The 25868-nt window shown below is 33.9% G+C and overlaps 1 protein-coding gene across 3 annotated transcripts in view; it reads left to right on the forward strand.

The window, feature by feature from the left end:
• LOC149807814 (uncharacterized) overlaps window positions 1-12987 on the forward strand; it is a 43243-nt gene extending 30256 nt beyond the window's left edge. For all 3 annotated transcript variants that reach the window (XM_089970792.1, XM_089970811.1, XM_089970801.1), the window contains exons 12-17: window positions 1377-1442; window positions 2202-2570; window positions 3123-3422; window positions 4286-4588; window positions 6741-6833; window positions 7901-12987. In XM_089970792.1, coding sequence (XP_089826918.1) covers window positions 1377-1442; window positions 2202-2570; window positions 3123-3422; window positions 4286-4588; window positions 6741-6833; window positions 7901-8034 — 1265 coding nt within the window. In that variant the 3' untranslated portion in view covers window positions 8035-12987. The remainder of the gene's footprint in view (window positions 1-1376; window positions 1443-2201; window positions 2571-3122; window positions 3423-4285; window positions 4589-6740; window positions 6834-7900) is intronic.
• Window positions 12988-25868: the final 12881 nt, after the last annotated feature.

The raw sequence follows: 25868 nt of genomic DNA on the forward strand, positions 1-25868 counted from the left end.
TGTTAAATTTTTCAAAGCTTGCTGTTTTCACTTTTTATTTTGTTACTGTTTATTAGAGCCTAAGCACGTAACGTAAGAAGTCGGTTATAAACTTTCCATAGTATTGATTGATTCTTATACTGATTATAGTGACTGACAATATGCTTAGCCGAGATTCACCAGTTTTCTGAGCATAGCTTTCAGCTCTAAATTTTCTATATTTCAAAAAAATGGATACAATTATGTAATCGGTCCCTTTTAATTAGCTTGAATAACTCATACACGGTGCCTTACTTGTATGTGGTGTTATCCACTCTCTCTGAGTCCAATAATACGGTGATTATAAGTTCCTTCTTCATCAAATCTTCTCAAATTAATGCCTAAGGTCTGAAACGTTGGTCTATTGAAGTTCTATCGCACCTGAATCCACATTAAGCGTCAGATAGTAGGTTGTTGGATTCGAGATACGAGAGCAGACTAACATTTATTATTGGTACCAGAGTTTTGAAAATACATCTTGTTAAGGCTGTAAGACGATAGGTCGAACATTATTTTGGTCATTTTATTGTCTGGTTACTTGTATCATCGTTGCTTCTCGCCAAGACTGCAGGTAGACGCCAATTTCCTAAGTTTTATTCAAAATGATATGCCGTGCATTTAGCGCTGTGTCATTATAAGTGTTCAGAAGTTGATAGCTGATATAATCGGGTCAGGACAGTGGTCATGATAGGGTTATAACTCGCTGAGAGAGAAAGGTTTATCCAAATCTTCAGCATCAGGAGATTTGAAATGTAAAGGATCTTTTCTATCAAATTATTGACAGGGTGGAAGGTTTCAGAATAATTCTTTACAGATATGTTCTTGAAGAAGGTTTCTGCCACGATATTATAAATGTGTATTCAACTGCTTTAATTCTGCCAATGAATTCTTCCTTCCGTATTCCATACCGATATAATGGAGAGCTAAGAGTCCAACATAAACATATATCGTGTCCATGTTTGCGTCTTATTCTCTCTGATGTAACGGAAAAATAAATATTTAAAAGTTCACACTAAAATAACAAAATAAAATCATGCATTCATATTTCGCACAGGACGTCGAATCAACGACTCAAAATTATAATTTCGAGGAGTAAAGTCTAAATCAAGTGTTTACGAACGAGACAATAGAACAATGTCTTAGGAAGGAAGAATGCAGGAATTGTTGACTCTCGGACTATACACCTAGGCTGTTATGTAAAATTGCAATCATACGACTACAAACAGTCTCTTTTGCGACTCCAATTTATTTGAAAATGAATTTCCTTTTAATAGCTATTATCAAAATCAAAGTATGGCTTAAATTATAATTGTACCCTAATGTTCTATATAGTATCCGGTGTGTTTACTATATTCTAGATGACAATCAGACAAAAGAGGTTGTCTTTCTGGTGCCTGGTGATGAAAATGCTTCCTCAGTCACAGGTATATATATATATATATATATATATATATATATATATATATATATATATATATATATATATATATATATATATATATATATATATATATGCAAGTATCTCCTAGCGAGATTGAGAGAGAGAGAGGACTACGTAACAAGCAGACAATTTGCTCAGATTCAGCTCAAATTGCCAATACAGCCGATCTATGATTGATTTTTAGTGAGTTAGTAAAGCGTGTTACGTCAGCACATAGTACGGAGGACACCATTAGTAGGAATGTACAAGTTATTTAAAGACATTCATTGACTGTTTCTAGTCAATGTGTGTTCCTTAATTTTAATATTTTAACTAGTAATGTTATATCAATTTCTGATGATTTAAATAGAGTGAGAAGTATGGTGAAATATCCAGTTATTTCCTAGACTTGGGTTGTTCTTGATCTTTTCCTGGAGTTATTTCAGATCTCGTGCATACAATTCTCTTCTGACTTAGCATTCTGAAGAACACAAGTGTATGTATGCCAAACAAAGAAATAATTTGCAATTATCATTTGACTGTACATAACAGAAAAGTCGCTTTGTAATTGTTTGTAAGATTATCTGTTAAAAAAGCATGAACATCATTATTTTAAAATAGGTGGCACTAAATAAACAATGACAAATTTGTATTATTGTATTTATATTTTCATGATTACAAAGAAAATAAATACAAATATGAAAAATATATTTTTACACATAATCGCTTGGAAAATGTATGCAATAATCTTTACTGATTGCAGTACCATTATCCACAACACCTATCTGTACTGTGCGGCTTAGTGTAGAAAAGGAAGGCAAGGTAATGGAACATGTAGAAATTGAAATCGACAAATATATGAATAACACCGATACTGCCTGCCTGCTCGAAGTATTCTTACCACAAACCGGCTGTGAAATAACGAAGTCAGAACGTGGTTGTGTCATTATCCATCTCCGGCCGCATAGCAAGCATGCATTGAATAAATTGTCCAAGTTCTGCAAAAATGGGGGATTGGTAAACTTTGTGCTCAATTTACTACGCGAGAAGGACATTTTATCCACACTTCCTGGCGGTGAATTGTGCATTAATATTCAAGTACAATACCAGGTGGGAGATTTAAAAGACGAAGGTATAGATACTAATGAAAACTTGGAAACTTAGTAATCCATTCGTAATGCAAGAAATAATAAGACTGAAATACGTGTACAAGGATTAAAATTGTTTATAGTCTATAATTAAATTGGCGTCGAAGGATATTTTATCTGTTGCTGTCATCAACCTCTTGATTTCTGTATCACGTGAAACTGTAGATATAGATTGCAAAGTTCGTCAACTATTCATAATACTTTCGTGCCATAATAATCAATAATCAATTTTCAATCACAATTCAAGTTAAGATTAGAAGCAATACAGTCTAAGTTTCGATATAAAATAATCCATACAATGTTCTTAACGGCAGAAGACATTTTACTTTTTTTATTCGATCTGTGAATTGTGTTTGTGTCTTAGTTGTAAAGGAACGAGGACCACCGATCTATCGCCTGAATATTGCCATGGCCAGTTCATTGATCCACTATATATTCCATTTCCTTAATATCTACTAGTTTTGTATTTTATCAAGTAAATGTCATATGCAAATGTCTTGCATGAACTACAAGTTGAAAATGTTCTTTATAAACAGATGCCGAGGAGCTTGAGACAGACTTGGCAAAATCGACCAAAGACAACTGGTCTTTTCTTTGTGAGGAGCTGGATGTAAAAGCCTTGATTAGTGGCTCGTTAGATAGGTCAGTATTCACAGATAAAGAAACCAATGAACTTGAGGGACGTGCAGCGAAGGATAGGCACGAGGCTGCCGCCTACTTCTTGGCATGTTTGCTGAATAAAGGACAAACAGGAATTCAATTCCTGATCGACGCTCTAAAAAAGACAAACAATATGAAAATAATAAATCGTCTTCAAAAGTCTGAACGATTACATCGTAAGTACATATTTAATATAGGAAAATGTTAGCTTTGTATCCTACCCGATCGTGTTTAAAGCATTACGTTTAATTCATTATTTCATAATGAGATATGGAAGTGTATAATTGTGTGCGTGCGTGCGTGTGTGTGTGTGTGTGTGTGTGTGTGTGTGTGTGTGTCCGAATTAAGTTTTGGATGAAAATACAATATTTGCATTGAAAATTTCTCGAATCCTTACGTTCAGACATTCCTAACTCAATGAGTAAATATTGGTTATATTAGGGATGAAGACTATGATATGGATCGTTTTTAATTTGATTAATAAGTAACAACTCCTTTATCAGGTCTTTGGCATTGCATAAAAGATGTTTAATGCAAAGTAACAACCCATGTTGACTCGATAAACAAAGAAGATCTCACCCGTTCCGTGAATGTTATCAAAAATCAACTCATTATAGCGTAACCTTTGATTCGTCGACCGAGTTGATTCAATTTCTTTTAAATACATATACAATTGGAGTCAACATTTCCTTGTTATTCAGTTTCCATGTGGAATTAAGAACAATGACATTAATAATGCAACACTGGAATTTTTTGGAGATGCATCGTAGAGCGATCCGATCGTTTGTATGTGACACGTCTTTCATGTTAGCACTGTAAGCCACGATACACAATTCTCCAAGCAGGTTATAAAACCTATTTTTCAATAATATTCATGTATTTATGAATACCTACAGTGGAAAGAGGAATTTCCTGTGGGATACGGGAGGCTACACAGTCACACTTATCCGCCTTTACTCAACACTCGTAATTATCATCTCATGATACCAGTTACGTTTCCACCTGACTCTGACTTTCTTTCATTTTAAATGCATTTCAGTTAATCCACAAGCAGTGAAAGAAAATCTGCTTACCCACTTTGAATTGATAGTTCAAGAAATCGATCCATCGCAATTCAAAGACACGTTTGTAGACAGGAAAATATCGGGCAGGATGTTCTTCACGGATCTCAGAGAAAAACATCGTAGACGAAGATGTAGGGCAGCCTTGTTCCTGAGAGAAGTGCTGAGTAAAGGAAACAGAGCAATCTATGCTTTCGTGGATGTTATCACAGATACAGGTTATGAGGATCTACTTGCCAAACTTCTTTCCCCTGAAAACGATATGTTCGTATCGAAGAAAGGTAATATGAATCACCATGATGAACCTTGCTGTTTTTCAATTAAAAAAAGACCATACTTAATGAAACAATGATTCCAATATCAAAGTCAGATATCATCAAAAGATTTTAATCATAGTGCACCCAATTGCTAAAAACTATTTGCTTCCAAACCAGCGTTAACAGAGGAAAACATTATATTCAAAACTATCAATATAAAATGATTTTATGGAGTGAAGTAGTGCTTTTGCATTTTCGTCCCCTTTGTGGCCTTTCCGCCCGTCATCGCCTCCATTCGCATGACATATTCAGCACCTACATGACCGTTCCACGTTAAGTTTGTCCGCACACACATACGCACACACGCACGTGACATGCGTGGTAGAGTCTTACCCTAAAGGGTAACTGTCCTAAAGGGTTTCCAAAATGACCAAAACACCAATATTGCACACTAATCTTTTGTGATTGTTGACACGAAATCCTATAGTGGAACGTACCTAATCAGGCAAGCCTGTTGTAGCGATCAGTATGCACACTGGGTGCTAAATTGTTTTCGACTTTAAGCAGTTTTCTGTCTGTAAATCCGCGTTATCTCTTATTTCTGCTCGTATCTTTCTGTGAGTTTACATTTCCGCCAGAACTGTTTCAATCTCAGCCGTACTTAATGCAGAAGAGTGCCCTTGACCATCACGCAATATCTGCGTGTGTGTCTTGCAGTACTCATCATGACACATTCTGCCACGAGCTTAACAATCAACCGCTAGGCGGATTGAAACCATCAAAATATCCATCATCCCACCGACATATGGTAAATCGAAGCTTTAAAACTGGTATAATATATAAAATACGTAATTGTTTTTGGCTTCATCAAAACGATATCGAAAGTAGAATAAAACCATATTAATCGTGGTCCAAGCCAAATAAGCCCAACTGACCCATCACTGAGTATTATACCAACTTGGGGTATATAAAGGTTTATGTGCTGGTATCCAATAACATTGAATTTTCCGGAAAGCGGGTAAATATCCTGGAGAAATTTTGTTTCATTGCTTTAAGCAAAAGCTTCTGCAAATTGTTCTGTTGTGCCTCTTTAATTAACCAGTAGGATGTGCTCAAACGATACAGCGATCTTAGTCTATCGGTCACAATTTTCACATTCCATTCATTTGGCAAGTTTACACCACTAATACAAATTCCTCTAAATTCATTTAGTATACTTTGTTAATCAATGGCATGGTTCCTTAAAATTGGTATAATACACAAACGTACTACAATACTCAAAACTCATCTAATATATTTCTTTCTTGGTCATTAAAAAAATCTTGCTACATACGTGTGAAGAAAATTCAATAGAGAGTATTTGTAAAAATTGCAATTCAAGCCTTCCTTTATACAGTACTTATCAAAAACACTTTACATTTCTTCATTACACTGAGGCTCTTAGTCTACATACAGACAGAGAAAACCAAATAATCTGCACGCAAACAAATGGTTATCGATCGATAAAATATTAGCTCGCATTGTGTATATTGATCGCTACCATATTCTTGCAATTGTTGACAAGGATTTCGTTTATACAATCACAACAGAGTGGAGTGCACGGCTGGTGGTTTTTTTTTTTTGGCTTTTCCGGAAATCCTTTGTAAGATTTCCATCCGGGCCAGACTCGGCCACCACCATCACCCTCATGAGTTGCTCACTCACTTCGCGGAAGTGTGCGTGTATGTGCGGAAAACCTAACGCGCAGTGGTCATATAGGGGCTAAATATACAAAGCAGTATATGCTAGGACGAGTGGAAAGAACGCAAAGTAGGCAAAATCAAAATTGCTTTACAGAAAAATAAAAGTCAAAGAAATATCCAGGGAAAGATGCGTGCTAATGTTGACTGAGCAAACAAGCATATGAATATATACTTCATGATACAATTTTTCTGCAAATTCCTTCCGTTGAGTTTATCTTTAATACTTTTAAAATGCGCCTCGATTCATTTTAAAGCTTTTGGATCCTAGAAAAACCTAGTTTGTATTTGTGTCGCGGTCCAAAGTGTAACTTGAGTACCATCAAATGTTATGTTTCAACCTAGCAAAGCTAACTGTATGCATTTTTATTGACCTTTAGTACCAGTTCAATATGGTTAAAGTAATTCGTATTTACTTACATTGTGTTTCAAAACAGACGACGGAAAGGAAGGTATAGTGTCCAATACCCCAAGTCCAGAAGGTTTGGTGTGGTCGAGCTGCATGAAAGTATATGTTGAAAAAAAAGAAGGTAAAGTCGTTCACTAAAAACAAATGCATGACAATTAATATAGCTACTCAAAATTTAGAAAGAATAAAGTTTAAAATTTGACCTGGAAAACTAAAATCTTATTGTGGAAAATCATAAAAACTCCTGCAATTATTATTAATTCACCTTTTTGACTTTCTATCCGTACAGCTAATAATATTCCATATAATTTTATTTTCTCAGTGCTGGTTAACAAAGCGTATTTAACAACGGATGCATGTTGCAAAATATAGCATTATAATTATAATTTAGATATTGAAGCATTTTCTCCAAATGCATCATTATTGTTTTGCATATTTCCTTCTCTGCCTGCTATCTTATATTTCCGCAAACCCTTGTGTGTTTAAACGGTATTTAGATCTATATATTTATCATCAAGCCAACAAACTTGCAAAAATTATGTGGTATTTCAATCATTTTAAAGTTTGTTTCTAGTTCATATATCATTTTGAACTTTCTTACTAGTATTGTTTTTCTCATCACTTTCAAATGATATATATTTGAAGTTTAAGTACCAAGATGGTATAGATATACATAAACATTAGCTATAGTCCAACGTAATCGAGCGTTTCAATTCATCATTTATGAACAATTTGTTTTCTGCAGTTGATACTCATCAGTTTCATTCGGTTGATATTCGTCAGCTTTCGATGCAAGAAAATATATGCAAAGTATGTTTATTAACTTTTTTGTATATGTAATCTCTTAGTTGATCTGCAACCAAAAACGACAAACAAATTTTGAACAGAAAACATTTTATCGTTTTCAATGTCTCACTGAAACAAAACATACCATCTTAGTACTGAAGACGGAACAGGACATAATTTAGGAATGAAAAGTAAGAATTCGACATAAGTTATAATAAGTTCGATAAGCAAAAAACAATAACCTGAATGAAATTTGAACTTTCACTCAAAAGGTTCTGCAGAATTACCTGAATAAAATGCTTTATCACTCATCGTGAGTAGCACTTAATAATTCTTCAGTGTCACTATAGTGTGCATTTTTACAATATAAAATACAACAAAGACAATACCGCTTAATTTCAGACGAGACAAAACAGCAAATGTCTGGGAGTAGGAGTGAGAACGAAGAACCTTTATATATGAATTTGCCATGGGATGATCAGGATGACGGTATTGGCGTAGCAGAAGAGAAATCGCCTGTAACCTTACGTTCATAAGAAAGCATCGGTCAAACATGTTGACACAAAAGCAAATTCAGATAAATATTTGATTTGAAGAAACCAACACTCGACCATAACGATGTAAAGATCTACCCACCAGTCTATAATATCCCATTCATATAAAGAATCTTAGAAAAGGTTGTTATATCCCAACTTGTATCTCATCTGAATTCAAACAGTCTTTTTAGCAATGTACAATCTACACATCGCCCTTGCCACAGTAGTGAAATTACTCTTCTAAAAGTAGTTCATGACATTCTCTTTGGATAGCGGAAAGATTACAATCCTCACCCTCCTTGATTTGTCTGTTGCATTTGACACAATAGACCATGATATATTACTTCACCGTCTCCAGCATGTATTTGGCATTCATGATACAGCCTTACTGTGATTCAAGTCCTACTTGGTCAACAGGACCCAATTTGTGTCTGCAAATGGAATACATTCCATCCCAGTTAATCTATGTTGTGGTGTTCCACAGAGGTCTGTTATTGGACCTGTTCTCTTCATTCTGTACACTCACTCGCTCTCAAGTGTCATAGATCATCATCCAGTGTCTCACCAATTGTACGCTGATGACACCCAAATATACAAATCTAGCCACCCAACTGAAGCTGATGCTACCATCCAAGGTGTAGAGACGTGCATTTCTGGTGTGAAATCATGGATGACATGTAACAAGCTACAGATGGATGATGATAAAACTGAGGCCATTCTGATTACAACACAAAGTCTTTCCCAGTCACATTCTTTACCTCAAACAATAAATATCAGTAACACTACCATTAAATGCACACAGTCATTACGAAACCAATGTGTCACTCTGGTCAGTACTCTCACGTTGCACCAACATGTCATGAACATATGCAAGGCTGCATATCTTGAGCTGAGATGCATCGGCTCCATTCGCAAACATCTTCCAGTTTATGGCACTAAAACAATTGTACGTTCATTAGTACTTTCAAGTCTGGGCTATTGTAACTCAATTCTGTCTAGTTCATCTCAATATCTACTTCAGAAACTTCAAAAAGTTCAAAATAGAGCTGCTCGAATCATACTTAGAGTAGCACGATCAGAGCACACCTCTCCGCTGCTCTGTACCCTACAAGGCTATCCATTCAAACACAAAATATGTTCTCTATGATACGTTTCACTGACGAACTCCAATCCAACATACCTATCCGACCTCATCGATGTTGTCACACCAGCAAGATACTTATGCTCCTCTTCTAACATCGTATACTCATTATTCCCGCTACAAAAACGAAGTCATGCGGACAACGTTCTTTTGCATACCAGTGCCCAGATACGTGGAATGAATTGCCCATTGAACTTAGACACAAAGACACAGTGAACCCATTCAAGAGTGCTTTTAAAACTCACTTATTTTGACTGCAAGAACAAACTTAAAGACCCAATAATGTTCCTTACCTTAAATATTTACAGCATGTTTTTGTTTTCTAATTTCATGGCGTTTGTTTTCTATAATAATATCATTATTTATGTTTTCATGGTATAGGTGTTGTCTAATATTTTAAAGCGCTTAGAGCTTTTAAAGATTAGGCGCTATACAAAGTCCTCATTGTTAATTAATATCATTATCAAAGAAGCAAAGAAGCAGAAGAAGGAAAGAAATTCATATGTTCTCTTATTACCTCAACTGCTGTGTGAGTGAAAGATAACAGGAGCATCGATATCTTTTTTCCACTTCTAAGTATTCTTCTTTAATAAATATTGACTCCACATTTCAAAAAGATCAATCAATTCTAGTTTTTCAGGCTAAACTTTGGATATGCACAGTAATAAAACATTATTCAGATTGATTCATAATGAATGAATGTCCTTTCTTTTTCTATACACAAAATGAACTATAACATAATTTCGTCTTGCAAAACATAGTACATTTTGATTAAATAAATAATAAAACATAAATGTGAAATACATAAATACATATATAATAAAACAATTAATCAGTCAACTGCTGTGCCTTACGTCAAACAAAAATTACTCTCGAACGACTATGAAGCTGTACAGAAAAGCATCGAACATAATAAGCTTTACACTACTCTTAGAGTGAAATAACCACTAAAACAATTTAAGTCTGTAAGAGGTGTGTGTATAATGTACTATTAGAGTAGATTCTGTTAAGTTATTCGAATGCAAAGCTTTACATAATGTAAGCAACTCTTGGTTGAGTGAGTCTTGTACGAAATGTTCAAACTTGTTTGGATTTAAAGATTCAAAAAATATATATGTTATAATTATAGATTCGCTTGCGATCCCCAATATAGTGTATGGTCTAATGTATCTCTATTTAATAGTTTATTCTTATGTCATTATATTTCCTTTCACTAATTTTCCCATAACATTTCTGCTTTTTTCTCTTTGCCCTTGTTGATTACAGCTCGCTAAACATTTATTTGTTTTGTTCTTCCAGTAAATATATAGTTCATTTATTATAAAGCATCGTATCCATGGCCATTGAAGACAGTCTTTTGACAATTCCGTCCGTTTCCTTGAGGTAGTATAATTTTCCGTATATTCACTAAACGTAAGGTCTGACAATCGATTGGTTAGCAGTGTTATAATAGCGGGGTTTTTTTCATTTTTGTTACTGATCTAGGTCACACATTTCTATCGCACGTGACGTTGTCCTCATATCATACAAAATCACACCCGTAAGCATGTGAACCTGAAGACTGTAAGCGGTGAAAGTTGCAAATAGCAGCCCATGCATGAGAAGAATCGTGTGGGGTAAAATATTTTGACCTACATGAGTATCCAACATAACCGCTATTATAACACTTCTATTGTAAATCACTCTACTGCAAAATTATATGAACGGTGACACTGTTAAACAAACAAGACTTTACTCGGTTTTCTATTTCCGCCAAAGGGGTTTCGAACTCGGTCATGCTAATGTCCTCAATAGCCATGGAGTAGAATTTATTAATCGTATTGAGACTTAATGGAACATATTTGCAATTACAGCGATTATGAGTTGGTTTTACTAGTGCGGCCAGTCAGAACAATCGCTATTCATCGCTGCATTATAAATTCGGAACGGTGTACCTATAACAGTTTCCTCATCCACAATTTCCGCTATATACAGAACAACTGTGCCTGTTGCGGCGATTCGGCAAATGCGTTTGCATTTAACAGGTAGCGTTATTCTCCTGGTGTTGTCCCGCGTTGACTCTATTTTCGTGTCGGTAACATTGAAGGTCCCTTATAGTTCTTTTATTAATAATGTGATCCCGCCGCATAATCAAACGACATATCGATCAGGTGCAACACACAAACACACACACACAAAAACACTTCTAGCCAATGACTATTTTTACTGCTGCTGTTACCATACGAGAATAGCAAATCTTAGTCTCAGGAACATTTAGGTCTCCGACAATTGTGCTTTCTGTGGGCAAAGCACCATGATCACATAAAACCATACTAATCGTACCTTTAAATAATGTCTGAAAAGATCGTCTCGTCTATGTCCAAGAACTGTTACACGAGCAAATGTTGGATAACAGTCAAGATCTTTCCTGTCTCGGTTGACGTAATGTTGGTTTAACACTTTCGTTGGGAAATGTAACCTACGTGGCTTCAGCGATGGATTCCACTTTCATCGCTGTAGAAAGAATCATAGAGTAGTTTCACATTTGGTGGTGCAGTCAGTGACAGAGAGTTTTCACGTATTAATGCTATAGCAACAAAATGGCCTCTTGTTGGTATCGATACATCAGGATGGTACCGATTTAAGAAGATTATTTTTCAGTGCAAAATGATTCTTTTTAACTCGAACGCAGATATTAGCCGATATATGGAACAAAATCGCCGTCCATGTTATTACCCGCTGTCAGCTGATTCAACGCACCGTCTACAAATTCCTCGGCACCGTGGTCAGAGTCCAGTACATATAAATATTTATAAAACTTATCTTACACACGAACACCAAGCACGGGTACGTAGCCCAATGGATAGATTTGGAATGTTTCAAAGTGAATGTCATCTTTGACGACCAATGATATTGATGTTGTATGTGTGAAATATTCTGCAATTTCGACAGGATTAATACGTGTCATTATTCGTAGACTAGACTGACTATCAAAACGTTAATTGACCCTACCCATTATAATAACCAGATACGATATAACCTATATGGTAACATCGAAACCTAAAGCTGTGTTTACGGTGTTGGAGTGTTGCCCCGTTTGCCAATTTTAATGCTATAATCTGTGTTCATTTCCCTTTCTTACCCCTGATTTTGCATTTGTATGTCTCTCTCTCTCTCTCTCTCTCTCTCTCTCTCTCTCTCTGCATTTGTATTTCTCTCTTTTCTTTTCTTTTTGCTGTCTGTCCCCGCTGTCCCCTTCTGCATGTGTATGCATCTCTTCTTTTTCTCTTCGTTTGTACTTTTCGCACTCTCTCCCTCTTTGCATTTGCATTTTTATCATTTCTTTCTGAAATAGAAACTTTATTAAATCCAATTTCATTTGTTGTTTTTGTAACTGTATTTCCTTTAACTTCATATCTAAACTAGTGACACACCCACCAAACAAAACCAAAACAGTCATAATTTCCTTGCCTACCAAATACTGAACCAAAATATTCTGTATCTCTTGTTTTCATAAAGATGATTTCTCTTCCGAAAGACTATAATGTCTGGCAAGCTCAAGCAGCTCGTCCATTTTCACAGATTCTAACTCGCCTTGGGTAGGACCTGGAACAACGTTTGCTACATTAGACAACAATGTGGATGCTCACTGATTGACTATACCTTTATCAAATGTGTGTAATTAAATAATTTACCAAGGAAAAACAATGTTTAATTCAACGATCTACTACATCCTCCTTGGAAATGATTTAAATAGAAGCTCGCACATATAAGTAAAAACTTATATTTTAGGCCTTTTTTACAGAACATTAATAAACTTAACTCTATAGAGATTTTTGTTGGCAATTTTTTTACTCCAAATATAGTTAAAATGTTTTCTAAATTATATATATGCTGTATTCCAAACATAGTTATATTTTTCTATTTGTCGACCTATACTGTACTCCCAACATATTTATAATTTTTTCTATATGATATTTATACTGTACTCCAAACATAGTTATAATTTATTTCTATATGATATATATACTGTACTCCAAAACATAGTTATAATGGTTTTCTATATGATATGTCTACTGTACTCCAAACATTATGATTTAGAAGATTATCTCAACGATTTTACTTCAGATGAAGGTTTTTGGGCTGGCGGAGGAAGAACCCGGGAAAACCCAGGGAAGAACCACCAACCCACATGAATCTACTGGCCGGGTTTCTCACACACCCACATACACAAGAAAGTAGAAGAGCACTACTGATTCCAATAACATGGTTAGCTTCTTAAACGCTAAACTCTCAGCTAGTCACGTAAGGGTGAATGTATAGAAATAAGTGTGGAATAAAAACTAAGGAATATGACAAGGATGAAAGGATGCAGCTGAAATATTTTAATGTATTTACACTTGATCTAAGTTATTATTCCGCTTTAATTAACATTGCTACCGACCATAAAATTGTTTTTATCCTACATCTCTTTTTTCCCCTTTCCATTGGTCGGTTTTACTTCAACTTGTACTATTATTCATAGGTCCAGAGATAGCTTCGCATGATATAGGCTACAAAGTTTATTGCTACGATGGTCCAGAGAAGAGAGGGATATAGTTTGTTTCGTGATCGGTAGTACTGTTATTAAAACAAAATAATGACTTATATCAATGTCAATACATTAAAATATAGTAATACCCTCTTGATCATTTCGCTTTATATATTCCTTATTAATTTTTATGCTGGGGTACGTGAATGGCTGAACATTCATGAAAACGGCGTAGCTAACCGTGTGTTTGTATTGCTCTACTTTCTTCACTAACAATAAATTTAATGTTTAAATCATACGTGTGTATTATATTGATTTAATCAATGAGAAGAATAAAAAACAACTCAAGAAAGAAAACAATCAGCTTTTCAATAAGAGAGGTGATTGTGAATAACCACAAAAGGCACAGAACTACATTTTGTGGCGGACACACTCGGCAGTATTGTGAGGAATTCGTCCCATCAGTCAATACACAGATACACAGTTGACTGTAGTAAATCTTAACTCCTTTGAAGGGGCAAATACATGTGTTTGTACGTAATGTAAATACAATATATGTATAATATATACGTTCTATCAATGATATACCACTTCTTGTATAAATGTTTCATTAAAAGGAAACTAGGCATATCATTGATAGAACGTACATACTATACGTATATAGTATGGTTTATCGATTTATCCTAGAGACCATTACTGACACATACCTATTAGAACTTTAGGTGTAGATGGTGTGAAAAAAGGTTCGAACATGGTTGATAGGACTAAAGACTAAAGGTGGTGCAGTAAATACTGGTAATAACATAGATTCACAATAACAAAACGTGACTTCAGTTAAACGAAAATTTTGTTCTTGCGTATTTGCCGTTTCACTGATAAACATTTCCATTTTGCATTTGAGCTAGAATCAGTGATTATTGTATGATGATTTTTATTTATCATCCACATAATATCAAAGGTTTGGTGTTCTTTCCATGTTCTTAACCATTTTGACAATTTTCCCAAGTATTGAGCACACTAAGCAATTGTTTACGATTGTAAATGTAATAGAATCTATGGGCGCTATCGAAGTAACAACTTATCTCACGTTAATAGAAAATGGGACCAAACTGATTAATAATATGTCGATTGCAGTACCTCTGTCCATACTCTAAACCTCCCAAAAGTGATTTTCAGGGTTACAGTCAACTGTATACACTCGAAGATTCCTCCATTCAATCAGTGTCACAGTACAGAGTTACTGAGCCAAATCTGTTTGATACAATAGCAAAGTCTTGGAGATGATCAGCGTATTAGCCTACATCCATACAGCAAGTTTTCTAAAGAAGAAAGGCGTAATTATTAAAATAACAATTCAAGGTGTTTTTACTTCATATTATACATACTGGTCTAAAATATCTAGTTAATAATGTCAACTCTATCGTGTCTAAACGACAGTATTAGATCCATTTTCAAATTAATTTGAGCCTTATCATCGAACACTGTGGATTATAACAAATATAATAATGATACGAGTACCGTTAATATGGCAGAGTAACACTAATTACTATTCAGGTCTCTGAATAGGATTTGAAACCATGACTTTTTGGTCTTCACTCGTTTTCCCTCACTTTTGAAACTGTTGTTCTCAGATTAGATTTGAAAAGGCAACAACAAAAGTTAACAAAAACCCGATAAAAAATAATAAAGAGGATGATTGTATTTATTATTCACAAGTTAATATGGTCCCTGCAAAATAATCGCTGAAAATAACTACAGGCAAGGAGGACGTTTTGATGGATTTTATGATGCACAAATTAGATGGCAACAGCTAAACAAGGAATCAATCGAAGCGCTTACAAATGGGGTGACAGTTACTGTTGAATGATCGTATATAAAGTACACGGACTGTCTATTTTGTATTTTCTTTTCTTTTACAACAAGCTATCGATTATATCTCAGGGGTCAAAGTAGGTTCTGGCTCTTGTAAGTTAAGACCGAAATAAATTATGCCATGACATATTTAGAAATACAATAACCAGATGGAGGTTGCACAAGATTAATTCAAGCATTGAATGAAAAGTTGTTTTCAATTCCTCAGCAAACAATACTATTAGAATGATATAACCATACATTCATATTTTGAGTATGATAGCATGACAAAACTTTCCACATTCCATTCAAACTATGCTGGGGCATATCAGGAGACACACAAAGTACATGCTTATACATTTTGATGGATGTTTCATTCCTAGTGGATTCTTCAGAAGTGTTCCAAGTAGTTGTGTTTGACACGATACTGCGATTTTTGCAAGAGCTTTTCTACTCAGTATGGTGTCAAATCGATCGTCATGTCTCAAATTATAACGCACAGATATTCTATGATAATCGTTGATAAGTGATATTTGAGATATGATGGTGCCCATTTATTAGTGATTGTATTGTATGTACATAGATCAGTTCTGTCCAACCTTTTTGACACCATGGGCCATTGCCAACGATAACCTGTTGTTTCTTTTAATATATCACTGAATTAGAACAATACGTTATATGTGACACCACCTTTACAAGTTTCAATAACGAACCCTGCCAATTGACTTTGATTAAAGGCATTAAACAGTGTAACAATATTCATTATTATCTAGAGCTGAACATCTCACATTATAAAAGTCGATAAATTGATAAGCAGCTGAAGGACAATGAATGGGCCATTACTAGTACTTTTATACAAAATATACTTTAATGAAAAAACGTGCAACAAAACTACACAGCCGAGCAAGGGTGAAACTAACCCGAGTCCTATCCAGATATGTGGATTGTACACATGTCTATAATTGTACGCAAATGTACATATATCGTCTTCATAATAAATAATACTTTGAATACGTTTTCTTCTAAAAATGATCAAACATTTATCTATATAATGAATAGGAGTGAAAAACATTTAAAAGAATGTACTGTTTATTTCATTTAATATATCATAGCCATATAACTAGAATAAGCCAGATACCGTGTGAGCGACGATTTTCGTAGTCAGAATTTGATTCGAGATTTCCATCAGAAAGAAAAATAGCAGAAAGTTTGAATAATTCTTTCCAGATTTTATGATACAGCCTCCCAGTTGCTAAGCTATCAAATAGATAATACGCGCGTTCATGAAAAATTGAACCATCTCGGCTAAAGATCAAATAAAGATGTTTTATTTCAAGTATTTTTACATAAAGATAAAGTGGTGGTGGGTACAGGTGGCATACATTGTCAACGACATTACCTTCATGATTAACTCATTCAAAGTCGAAATCGTTGACAACATTTGAAACAAATAAGTAATTGAATTAAGTAAATATATAAAATAGAGTGTTGTGAAATTAAATATGGAATTAATAAAATATCGAGCCATAAAAGTTCAGACTATTATTAAAGGTTGCATTTTGAGAAACCTTTCAGTAATTATATCTTTAATGCTTGCAAATAAGCATCATGTGTACATTAAAATCAATTTTTTGGCACAAATTAAGCTCACCTAGTACCAGAAAATTAGGGATCAAATAAATTTTGAGTCTCATTGTTAAGAAGTTCCTCTTCCAGAATTTTATTTTCTGTTCTGCATAACGATGTTCCAAAAAGAGAAGATCAACTACATTATTAAAGACTATTAAACGAAAATTCATTTTCAGTGATCTTTACGTTTCTGTGCGTTGTAAATGTTCGGAACATGCTATCAAAATGTTCACAGAGTAATTGCTTTCTTCATTTTCATTTTGTGAGGACGACAAGCAGACATTGCAAATTGAACATGTATACTATATAAAACAAGCTTAAAAACTTTTAATAGCTCCTCGTGCACTGCTCGTTTTAAATGTTCTTCCAAGCATATTAAGGCATGAATATATGTTAAACCTTCTAAATGCCGAAGCTATTTTGGCAAAGATGTAAACAAAAACTTAAAACTTAAATATCTGTGAAATATGTAATATCGGTATGAGAGAAGAGACAGAGAATATGTTGAGATGAATAGTATACTCACTCTGCGTGCAGACATTAAGAATGAAATTACATTCCTTTATTTTAATTGTTTCCCTATTGATGACCGTAGAAAAATAAAAAGCAATTATCAAGCAGAACGTTGTTAATAGTTCCGTGAGAGTATATTAACCATGAAGTAATGCCGTTTAGCGCTTAAAAATATTGAAAATGAAAACGTTTTCAATGGATTTACTATTAACGTTTACAAATTCACTTGTATACAAGAATTTTCTCTTTAGATTTTTAGACTGTGTTAAATGCAGATTACAAGACTGTATATGGTTAACAAGTTCAAGAGAATCCTCCTTTAAATCATTAGTGACATTCCAAATGATTTTATGACATGGAGATTTATTGGGTAAAATAAAAATATTTTCTTTAACTTGATTCACTTTCTTGAGGAACAAAATAAATCAGGTTGATTTCTATTGATAGACTGAAATATTTATCTTTGGAGAATCTATTTTGCATAGGTTTCTATTTTTTTCAATAAATTAATGGTTGTGCCGATAATAATAATAATGGACATGTATCGCAAAATTTCAGTTAAAAGAGATGTTGTTCCTTTTGCACGTTTGATTTGAAATCCTCGGACTAGAACTGAAAGGGATCACACGTGTTACAGGTATATAAAATAATGAATGCAACCAACAACAAATAGGGCACTCGGATGATGATTTGTTTTTATTAAATGGTTATCCTTTGTTCTTGAAGATAGTCATGCAGATTGAATGACTTTGCCTTCTTGCAAGTCTTTCTTCATTTCAAATATTACAATTGATGGAGAACAAATGATGATGTACTTATTCAACATCATTTTGCTGCACAAAGGTCACTATTAAGCTGATAATCAAATAGCCCCACCCAACTTATTTTATATAATACTTTTCGTTTATCTGAAATATATTAGTGCTTTTAATATCAACACGATGGGAAATGTAATATTTAAACTGAACATAAAGTGCAACACGCGGCTTTGAGATGCCATCTCCATTTATATACCATACAAAATGACATTTTCACTGACCAACATGATGTTATACACTTACTGTCCGAAAAATATGGTATCAGGATGTAAAAGAAAAAAATGTATCAGTTCGCATGTAAGAGAATTCGAGTGCTAATATACATACTATACCAGAAAATATACTTATCACACAAAACGCATAGGGTTGAACTGTTATTTGTGAATCAACATGGGCAAATACAAATGTAAACACAAAATCATAGATTTTATTTAAACCTTCTGGGAAGAGTACAGTGCTTCTTACTGATACCATTCCAACATTTTACTTGACGCGTCATCGACTAGGATGATCAAGCTAACAACCATAACAATATCCTAGAGAATATGAGTTAATATTCGAATTAAAAAATATAAAATCATATATTTCTGTTTTCAAAAACAGTGCAGAAATACCGATTACATGTAGTGATGATAGCATTTAAAGAAGAAGCATGAATAACTGCGATTAAGACGGTTAAAACAAAAGAAGATGATGAAGAAATAAGATATGTATTTCATGTGGGTCAATGCACCGATTCGATTTCGGCTAAAGTTTTAATGCACATTGTAGAGCTATTACACTTTACAACATCCATCTACAGTAACTCAGGGAAATGACACAATTTAAGAGCAAACAAGACTCGACGTAAAACAACTCGTGGTGACGTGACTATAGCAGATTTATAATGAGAATAACAAAAGTTGACAAACGCTTGAAATGATTTATTCATTTTTGAAGATTGAGAACGAACATTACAAACTGTTTAGAACAAAAACAACCTCTATACACAGTCCACTATATAAACTAAGGTTTTGATTTGCTGTTGTGTTAGCTGCATACAAACGTAGTAACAGCTACGGAGAAGATAGCGTTAAATGCAGGAGGAACTGTTAACTGAAGATCATAATTTATGGCAGAACAAAAATGGTCAACAGTCCGAGCATACACACCTCTATACTCTGTATCAAAAGCGGACAACCTAGGAACGAAATTTCTATTTCAGAGTTTGACGCTACTGTTCCCTTTACAAGACAAGAGACAATATAGTTGTATATTTTAGAAGAGTGATTATAATAGCGATGAAAATATTATCATTTTGTCAAGGACAATAGATTGAATAGTGAAAATGAATTGTATTAAAACAAGGTATGATTGTGAAACGTGGTAGTATCGTTGGATTCAAAAATGTTTTAGAAGAATCCACTTCCTCGTTTTAAACTAAGGCAAACGTTACTAAGAATATGAATGTAGAAAAGAGACTAGTTTCGAAGACTAACAATTTGAAGAATCGATAGAAAAGAAAAAAATGATGACAATGGTCCTATTGTCAGATCTGTTAGTGAGAACCTAGATTTGGCGGTGGAGGTGACACAACAATTCGAAATATGACAATTGACCATGTGAAAAACAAACAATCATTTAATCTGGCGATTGCATGAGATGATATAGCTTACAATGTGAACGTTTCCTAACCTCAAATTGTGTTATGCACTTACACTTAGCTCAGTTTTGCTAGGTGATTTGTTTACACCTTTGTCCAGAATACAAATAAGACACCCACTAATGCCAAATAACACAAATAACATTTTGGACCAAACAAAGAATCAATTTTGCCAAAAGTTTTAAGCAGTCAGCTGAACACGCCACCAACAACTAGTGGCTAAACCTGGTGTATTGTTTTGATAACTCAAATAATTGCCATTTTTAAGAAGCCCTTTATAACTTTGTGATCGAATTAATCACCTTTTCTTCCCTTTGGAGTCATGCTGTCTCCAACACCAGTCACAGCACCTACAATAATATTACCAATAACAATCTACTGGTGGTCAAGTAGCTGTAATAGTCACATACCTTTGGAGTCAGATGTTCCAAACTATTTTTAACGATAATATTAATCTAAAGTTTTGAATTTATTCGTTATATATCTTTTTACCATTTCTCTGTGGTAGATGTCCAGCTTGTTCTTCCTTTACTTCTCTTTATTTTCTGATACTTCTAAATCTTTTTTTCAACATCAGATTTCATATGTTATATTTTTTATTTGACATCTTCTGAAACATTCTCCTATATATTAGTTAAATTAACAATGATTGTGTCTTCGGCAGGTAGGCATCTCAGTTTGTTACCAGTATATCAATGGTGCCGAGTCTTGCGGAGAAAGACTTTGTATGTTTTTGGATGAAAGATTATGAATGAATCCCTTTGGCACAAGTGCAGATGACCATCCTGAAAGTAGGACAAAGCTCAATAACATACTAAAATAAATTGACGAATATAAACAATGAACTGAACATAACCATTGCAAATGGAACATACAAAGGAACAATTATTAAAACTATAATTGAATAAGAATGCGGAACAAAAATAAAGAAGACTTACGAAACATCAGTCTATTCTAGAAATGCTTCGATTTTCAAATCATCATCAGGCTTTGTAATTTGTAATGTGACATCATTTATCGCAAATTTCTTAAATCGATAATTTAGTCAACAAGATGAAATGAAACGTGCATACATGACAAGAAATAGTGTCAGATACTCCTCTTGATTCGTATCAGTTAAACTAGGATTACTTCCATCTACACTAAACAACTAATTATATAACTTTGATACATATTAATTTCTAATCGGCAATATAGTCTATGTAGGAAAATTGATTAGAAAGCTTGATAAGAAGCCCTGATTGCTTTACTTTATACGCATTATTAATCTGAACAAAAAATGTTCTGTATTTTTCACAAATGGAGTAGCTGATTTAACATATTAACGTCCATAATAACAAACAGACTAGGCAGTAATGTAGAAGATTTCACTGATAATCAAGTATGAAATCTAGAATGATTTGACTTCCCTATAAAGTTCTTGTATCTAGTTTTTGAATGGTATTTTATCAGGTCCTTTCAGATTCCACTGGCTATCTAGTTTTGATCAGCGAATACAGTTTATTTTTTTTTTGCACAGGACAAATTAGATGCTCAGCTTGGAATGAAATAATTTGCCCATTTATGTTGGTAAAATTTAACCATCTACCGTCAACGTCACTGGACGGAAACCTTATAATCTAATTTACAGTTTTGGTTTGATGCTTGTAAATTCCACTTCTTCTATTTTTTGTTAATTTGATGTTTGCCATTGTGATATTTGTGTTTCATCTATTTAGTAGTGTGCTCTCCATTCTTTCTATTTTTGTTGTTCTTGTACTCATTGCGCTGCTTTTTATTTTCATCTTTTTTCTCATGTATTATTCTGTACGTGATTCATAATCACTTCGCTTTTGCGTTCATCTAATACACACTTTTCACGTCTTTATATTTCCAACATCGCTGAAATAACTTTGAAAGCGAACGTATTGCAGTTAAGTTTTCTCTATTCAAGGTAACACTGTAAGATTACTTGTGGTGTACGTTGTACTGGCATGACAACTTTATATTACCTTTTTAATAAACTTAAAATCGCACTAGAGACATGTGCCAGAGGCATATTCATATGGGGTATTTGATAAGTTTTCGTTCTAAAATAAAAACTATGAAAATGGCAAAATTGATATTGAAAAGAAGATTGACAAATCATGCCACAGGTAGTGAGGGCCTGACGTCACTTGAAAAGATCACATTACAATGGCAATCAACGTAAAACTGAACTCAGTTAGCAAGACATGTACAAGGATACAGTTAAAGAGATTGAAAGCTGACAATTTAAAGAAAGAACAAAAGAACTTGAGGTAACACTTATTTAAAAAGAGATACAAGTTTACAAAGTTCGAAAATAACCTACTATTTAATAGTGTGTGTAGCTATTTTAAGAATATGGTTCATGTGGTCGACATGTACAATCCATTTTGCTTTACAAAGTCTTCAACATTTGGTTGCGGTTGCGAAGGTGTTGCGTCTGAACTTTGTTGAGAATCTGACATTGAAATGAACTATCAACGAAGTTACAAGACGAAAAGAAACATGTTTCTCCCATGCCAAAAGCAATGGGCAACAGATGTATAAATCCAAACCAAAAGATGCTGTAACCTTTACTACTTAATATATATCATATCTAAAATTTATTTACTATCATCGTTTACAATGCAACACAAAACTATGCTCTAAAAGTTGCTAATAAAATGTTTTTTAAAGATATTTACCATATGTCGGTTTTGAAAAGCAATGCAAAGGAAAATGTATAAATTACAACAGTGTTCGCCTTCTATTGATCAGAGAAAGTATTAAATCTGCTACAACTAAAAAATCAAATCTTTATCGTACCGACATATACTTAAGCGAATAGAAAGTAAGTACACATATTTTATATGCAACTCTAATAACTGACAATGACATTATCTTTATACTGCAAACAACTGCGAGACTAAAACTTACTTGTTAATTGAGATGAAATAGTATAGAGGTGTTAGACCGAAATACAAACATAAATAGTGACTAGCATGGTCACAATGTCAATTGGTATGGATTACGTGTAGCGAGAATAGCGACCGATATAGCTTTTTTTCCTTTGGCTTCGGTGGCATTGGGAGAACATTGTCAGGATTTGTTAAGATGTATTAATGGGAAATTTAATTTACAATAACGTTTTAAATCATGATGAAATCTCAATTACCACGACCATTAAGTTGAATCAGTATTCGTGACTAACTAAGCAAAGTAATAAATCAAGCATACATCAGTTATGAAAGATTTATTTTGAAAATCAAGGAGTCAAAGAGGTATAAAAAGAACATATATAAAAACAACTCCAGTAGAGACAATCAAGGCGTAGAAGTACTTTTTTAGTCTCCTTTTGCAACAAAAAGAACATTTGTAGGAAAGTGTTTGGAAGAGAAAAAGATTTTGCAAAAGCTTAAAATAGACAGTAAACCTATCAGTGTTACAACAAAGGGCTCACATTAAACAGAAGGGTTTTAAGTTTTGTCTATTTAAATAACTCCTATACAAATGAAAGTTATATTACTAGCGACAGATTGCCTGTAAAAGTAGTCTAGTTTATCATTTAGTTGGTAACATAAGATGTAAGCAATCAATACTGCTGCAAATAATATGTTATTGGCTACCAAACTATATCCAATAAATTCGAAACAATATCATGAACTATAAAAATGACAAAAATAAAACTAATTTGCTTTTACAACCTTAAAATATACATGGATGAAGTCAGAGACTGAACATTTTGACAACGAAGCAAGTATAGATGCTGAATGTTTGAAAAACAGCTCAAAAGTTGAAATCACCGCAAATAAAATTAAAACAGTGCATATAACTAAACCCCATTGGCAGGATGCATGAATTGAATGAGCATAGAACTATATTTAATCCAAAGTTGTCTGGATGTTTGAACCGTACCATTTTATAGCCAGTATTGTGATTAATGTACGCTGTCATCATCAATTTTTCTGGAACATCATGTATCATCATATTTCAGATTCAAACAATTTTACGGACATATGACTTTCGTAAATTACCCAGGAAAATAAATCTTCAATTTTTACAATAGACTGGTTTTACTCAACCGTCGGAATTACATGTGCTGATCGTGCAAAAATTCCTTTTTATGTGTAATGGATATATACATATATATATATATATATAGAGAGAGAGAGAGAGAGAGAGAGAGAGAGAGAGAGAGAGAGAGAGAGAGAGAAGGGAGAGATGGAGAGAGAGAGACAAAGAGACACAGACACAGACAGAAAAACAGACAGACAGACACCTAGTAACTGCCCAGGTAAAAGTAATAACCATATACAGTTGTTTCCAAGATAGACAACCTTTACTGATGACCCCCAAATAATATTTGCTCTTGTACATCTTCCTTAAGTTTGCAGTATTTGTTTCATTTAATGTAATTTCATGCAAAGTGTATAATGAAGTCTTAGTTAAACGGTAAACAGTGTACTGCTTGCAGATTTTTTTTTGTAGATCAAGTGTTGCAAAAGGGGGATCCTCTTTCACATCTGAAATATAAAAAAATAAAAACATACTGAATCGAAAGGCATGCATGCTATTAAATTGTACTTTCAATTGTTTGGCAGAAGCGACTGTATAAACTGAATAAGGAACATCAATTTAAATTGCATTGTTTTAACAAATTAAAAAATGGCTTTAAGAAGTTTCTTTCGATAAAAATATTAACCTGTCAGAAAGAGTTACATGAAGATTATCAGATGAAATATAATGTCTTCAGACTATCTTTAGATTGGTGCCAAATATATTAATAAGTCAAATTAAGCACTCATTTGTTAGGGTCTATGATCCAGACGATTGACCTTTGTTGACGTTGTTGTAACATACACGGTTATATTCTGTCATCCAGTAGGTTTAATATATTGCGCCGTCATTTACCCTAATTGCGTTCTAATTGACGAGACTCAGCAATTACATATTACCTTCTAAAACGGTATCCCAGATTTGAAATTGCTTTATGCAAATTCTTAGGACAATGGTTACCGATTGCCTGAACGCAAGAATGCACAGCCACCAAAACGTAGGCTAATATTAGTCTCCGGAAGGAAACAAACTATAATGTATATCGTTCTAGTTTACTGGTATAGACTCCTTTTTCTATTCCATGGGAAGTTGGGTCCACAAACGAAAGCAAAACTCACTGGATTTTGTTTGCATCTGCTTTGTGAATTAGTTAAAATAAACATTAGCTCCTTCAATTATGGTGTAGTGTTTATAATCTTTAAAAAGTTCTTCAAAGAAGAAAATATATAAAACATTTTAACCCTGTTGACTTACTCCAGCTCAACGAAGTTCTCATTGTTTCCAACTCGTTATGCTATACTTCGCGTATGTGCTCAACTTTGAACATAATATTTGTTGAACACACATTCATCAGAGCGGTTACCAATGTATACTAGCTATATTTTTATCATTGAAAAAATACATCCACTTTGTGAGAAATTACCTTGATATTTGGTATTGATTTAAAGGTAATTGTTTATTCCTTAGAATTTGAGCATTATGGTGTGGTTGCCTTTGTTTATTTCGGCGACAGTATACAGTGAGTAATGAAGCATTAATGATGGAAGTGAAGTATGTGACCCATTGCACAGTGCTTTGCTAAGTTGATGGAATTCGCTTCCATTCCCTTTGTTTGAGGTGATATGAGTGACTACCGTACATTTGAATTTTATTGACAGTGATTGTACGGCCTTGTTAGAACTTAAGACA

The sequence above is a fragment of the Sinohyriopsis cumingii genome, chromosome 1 (assembly GCF_028554795.1).
Source record: "Sinohyriopsis cumingii isolate HCF-2022 chromosome 1, ASM2855479v2, whole genome shotgun sequence".
Lineage (NCBI taxonomy): Eukaryota > Metazoa > Mollusca > Bivalvia > Unionida > Unionidae > Sinohyriopsis > Sinohyriopsis cumingii.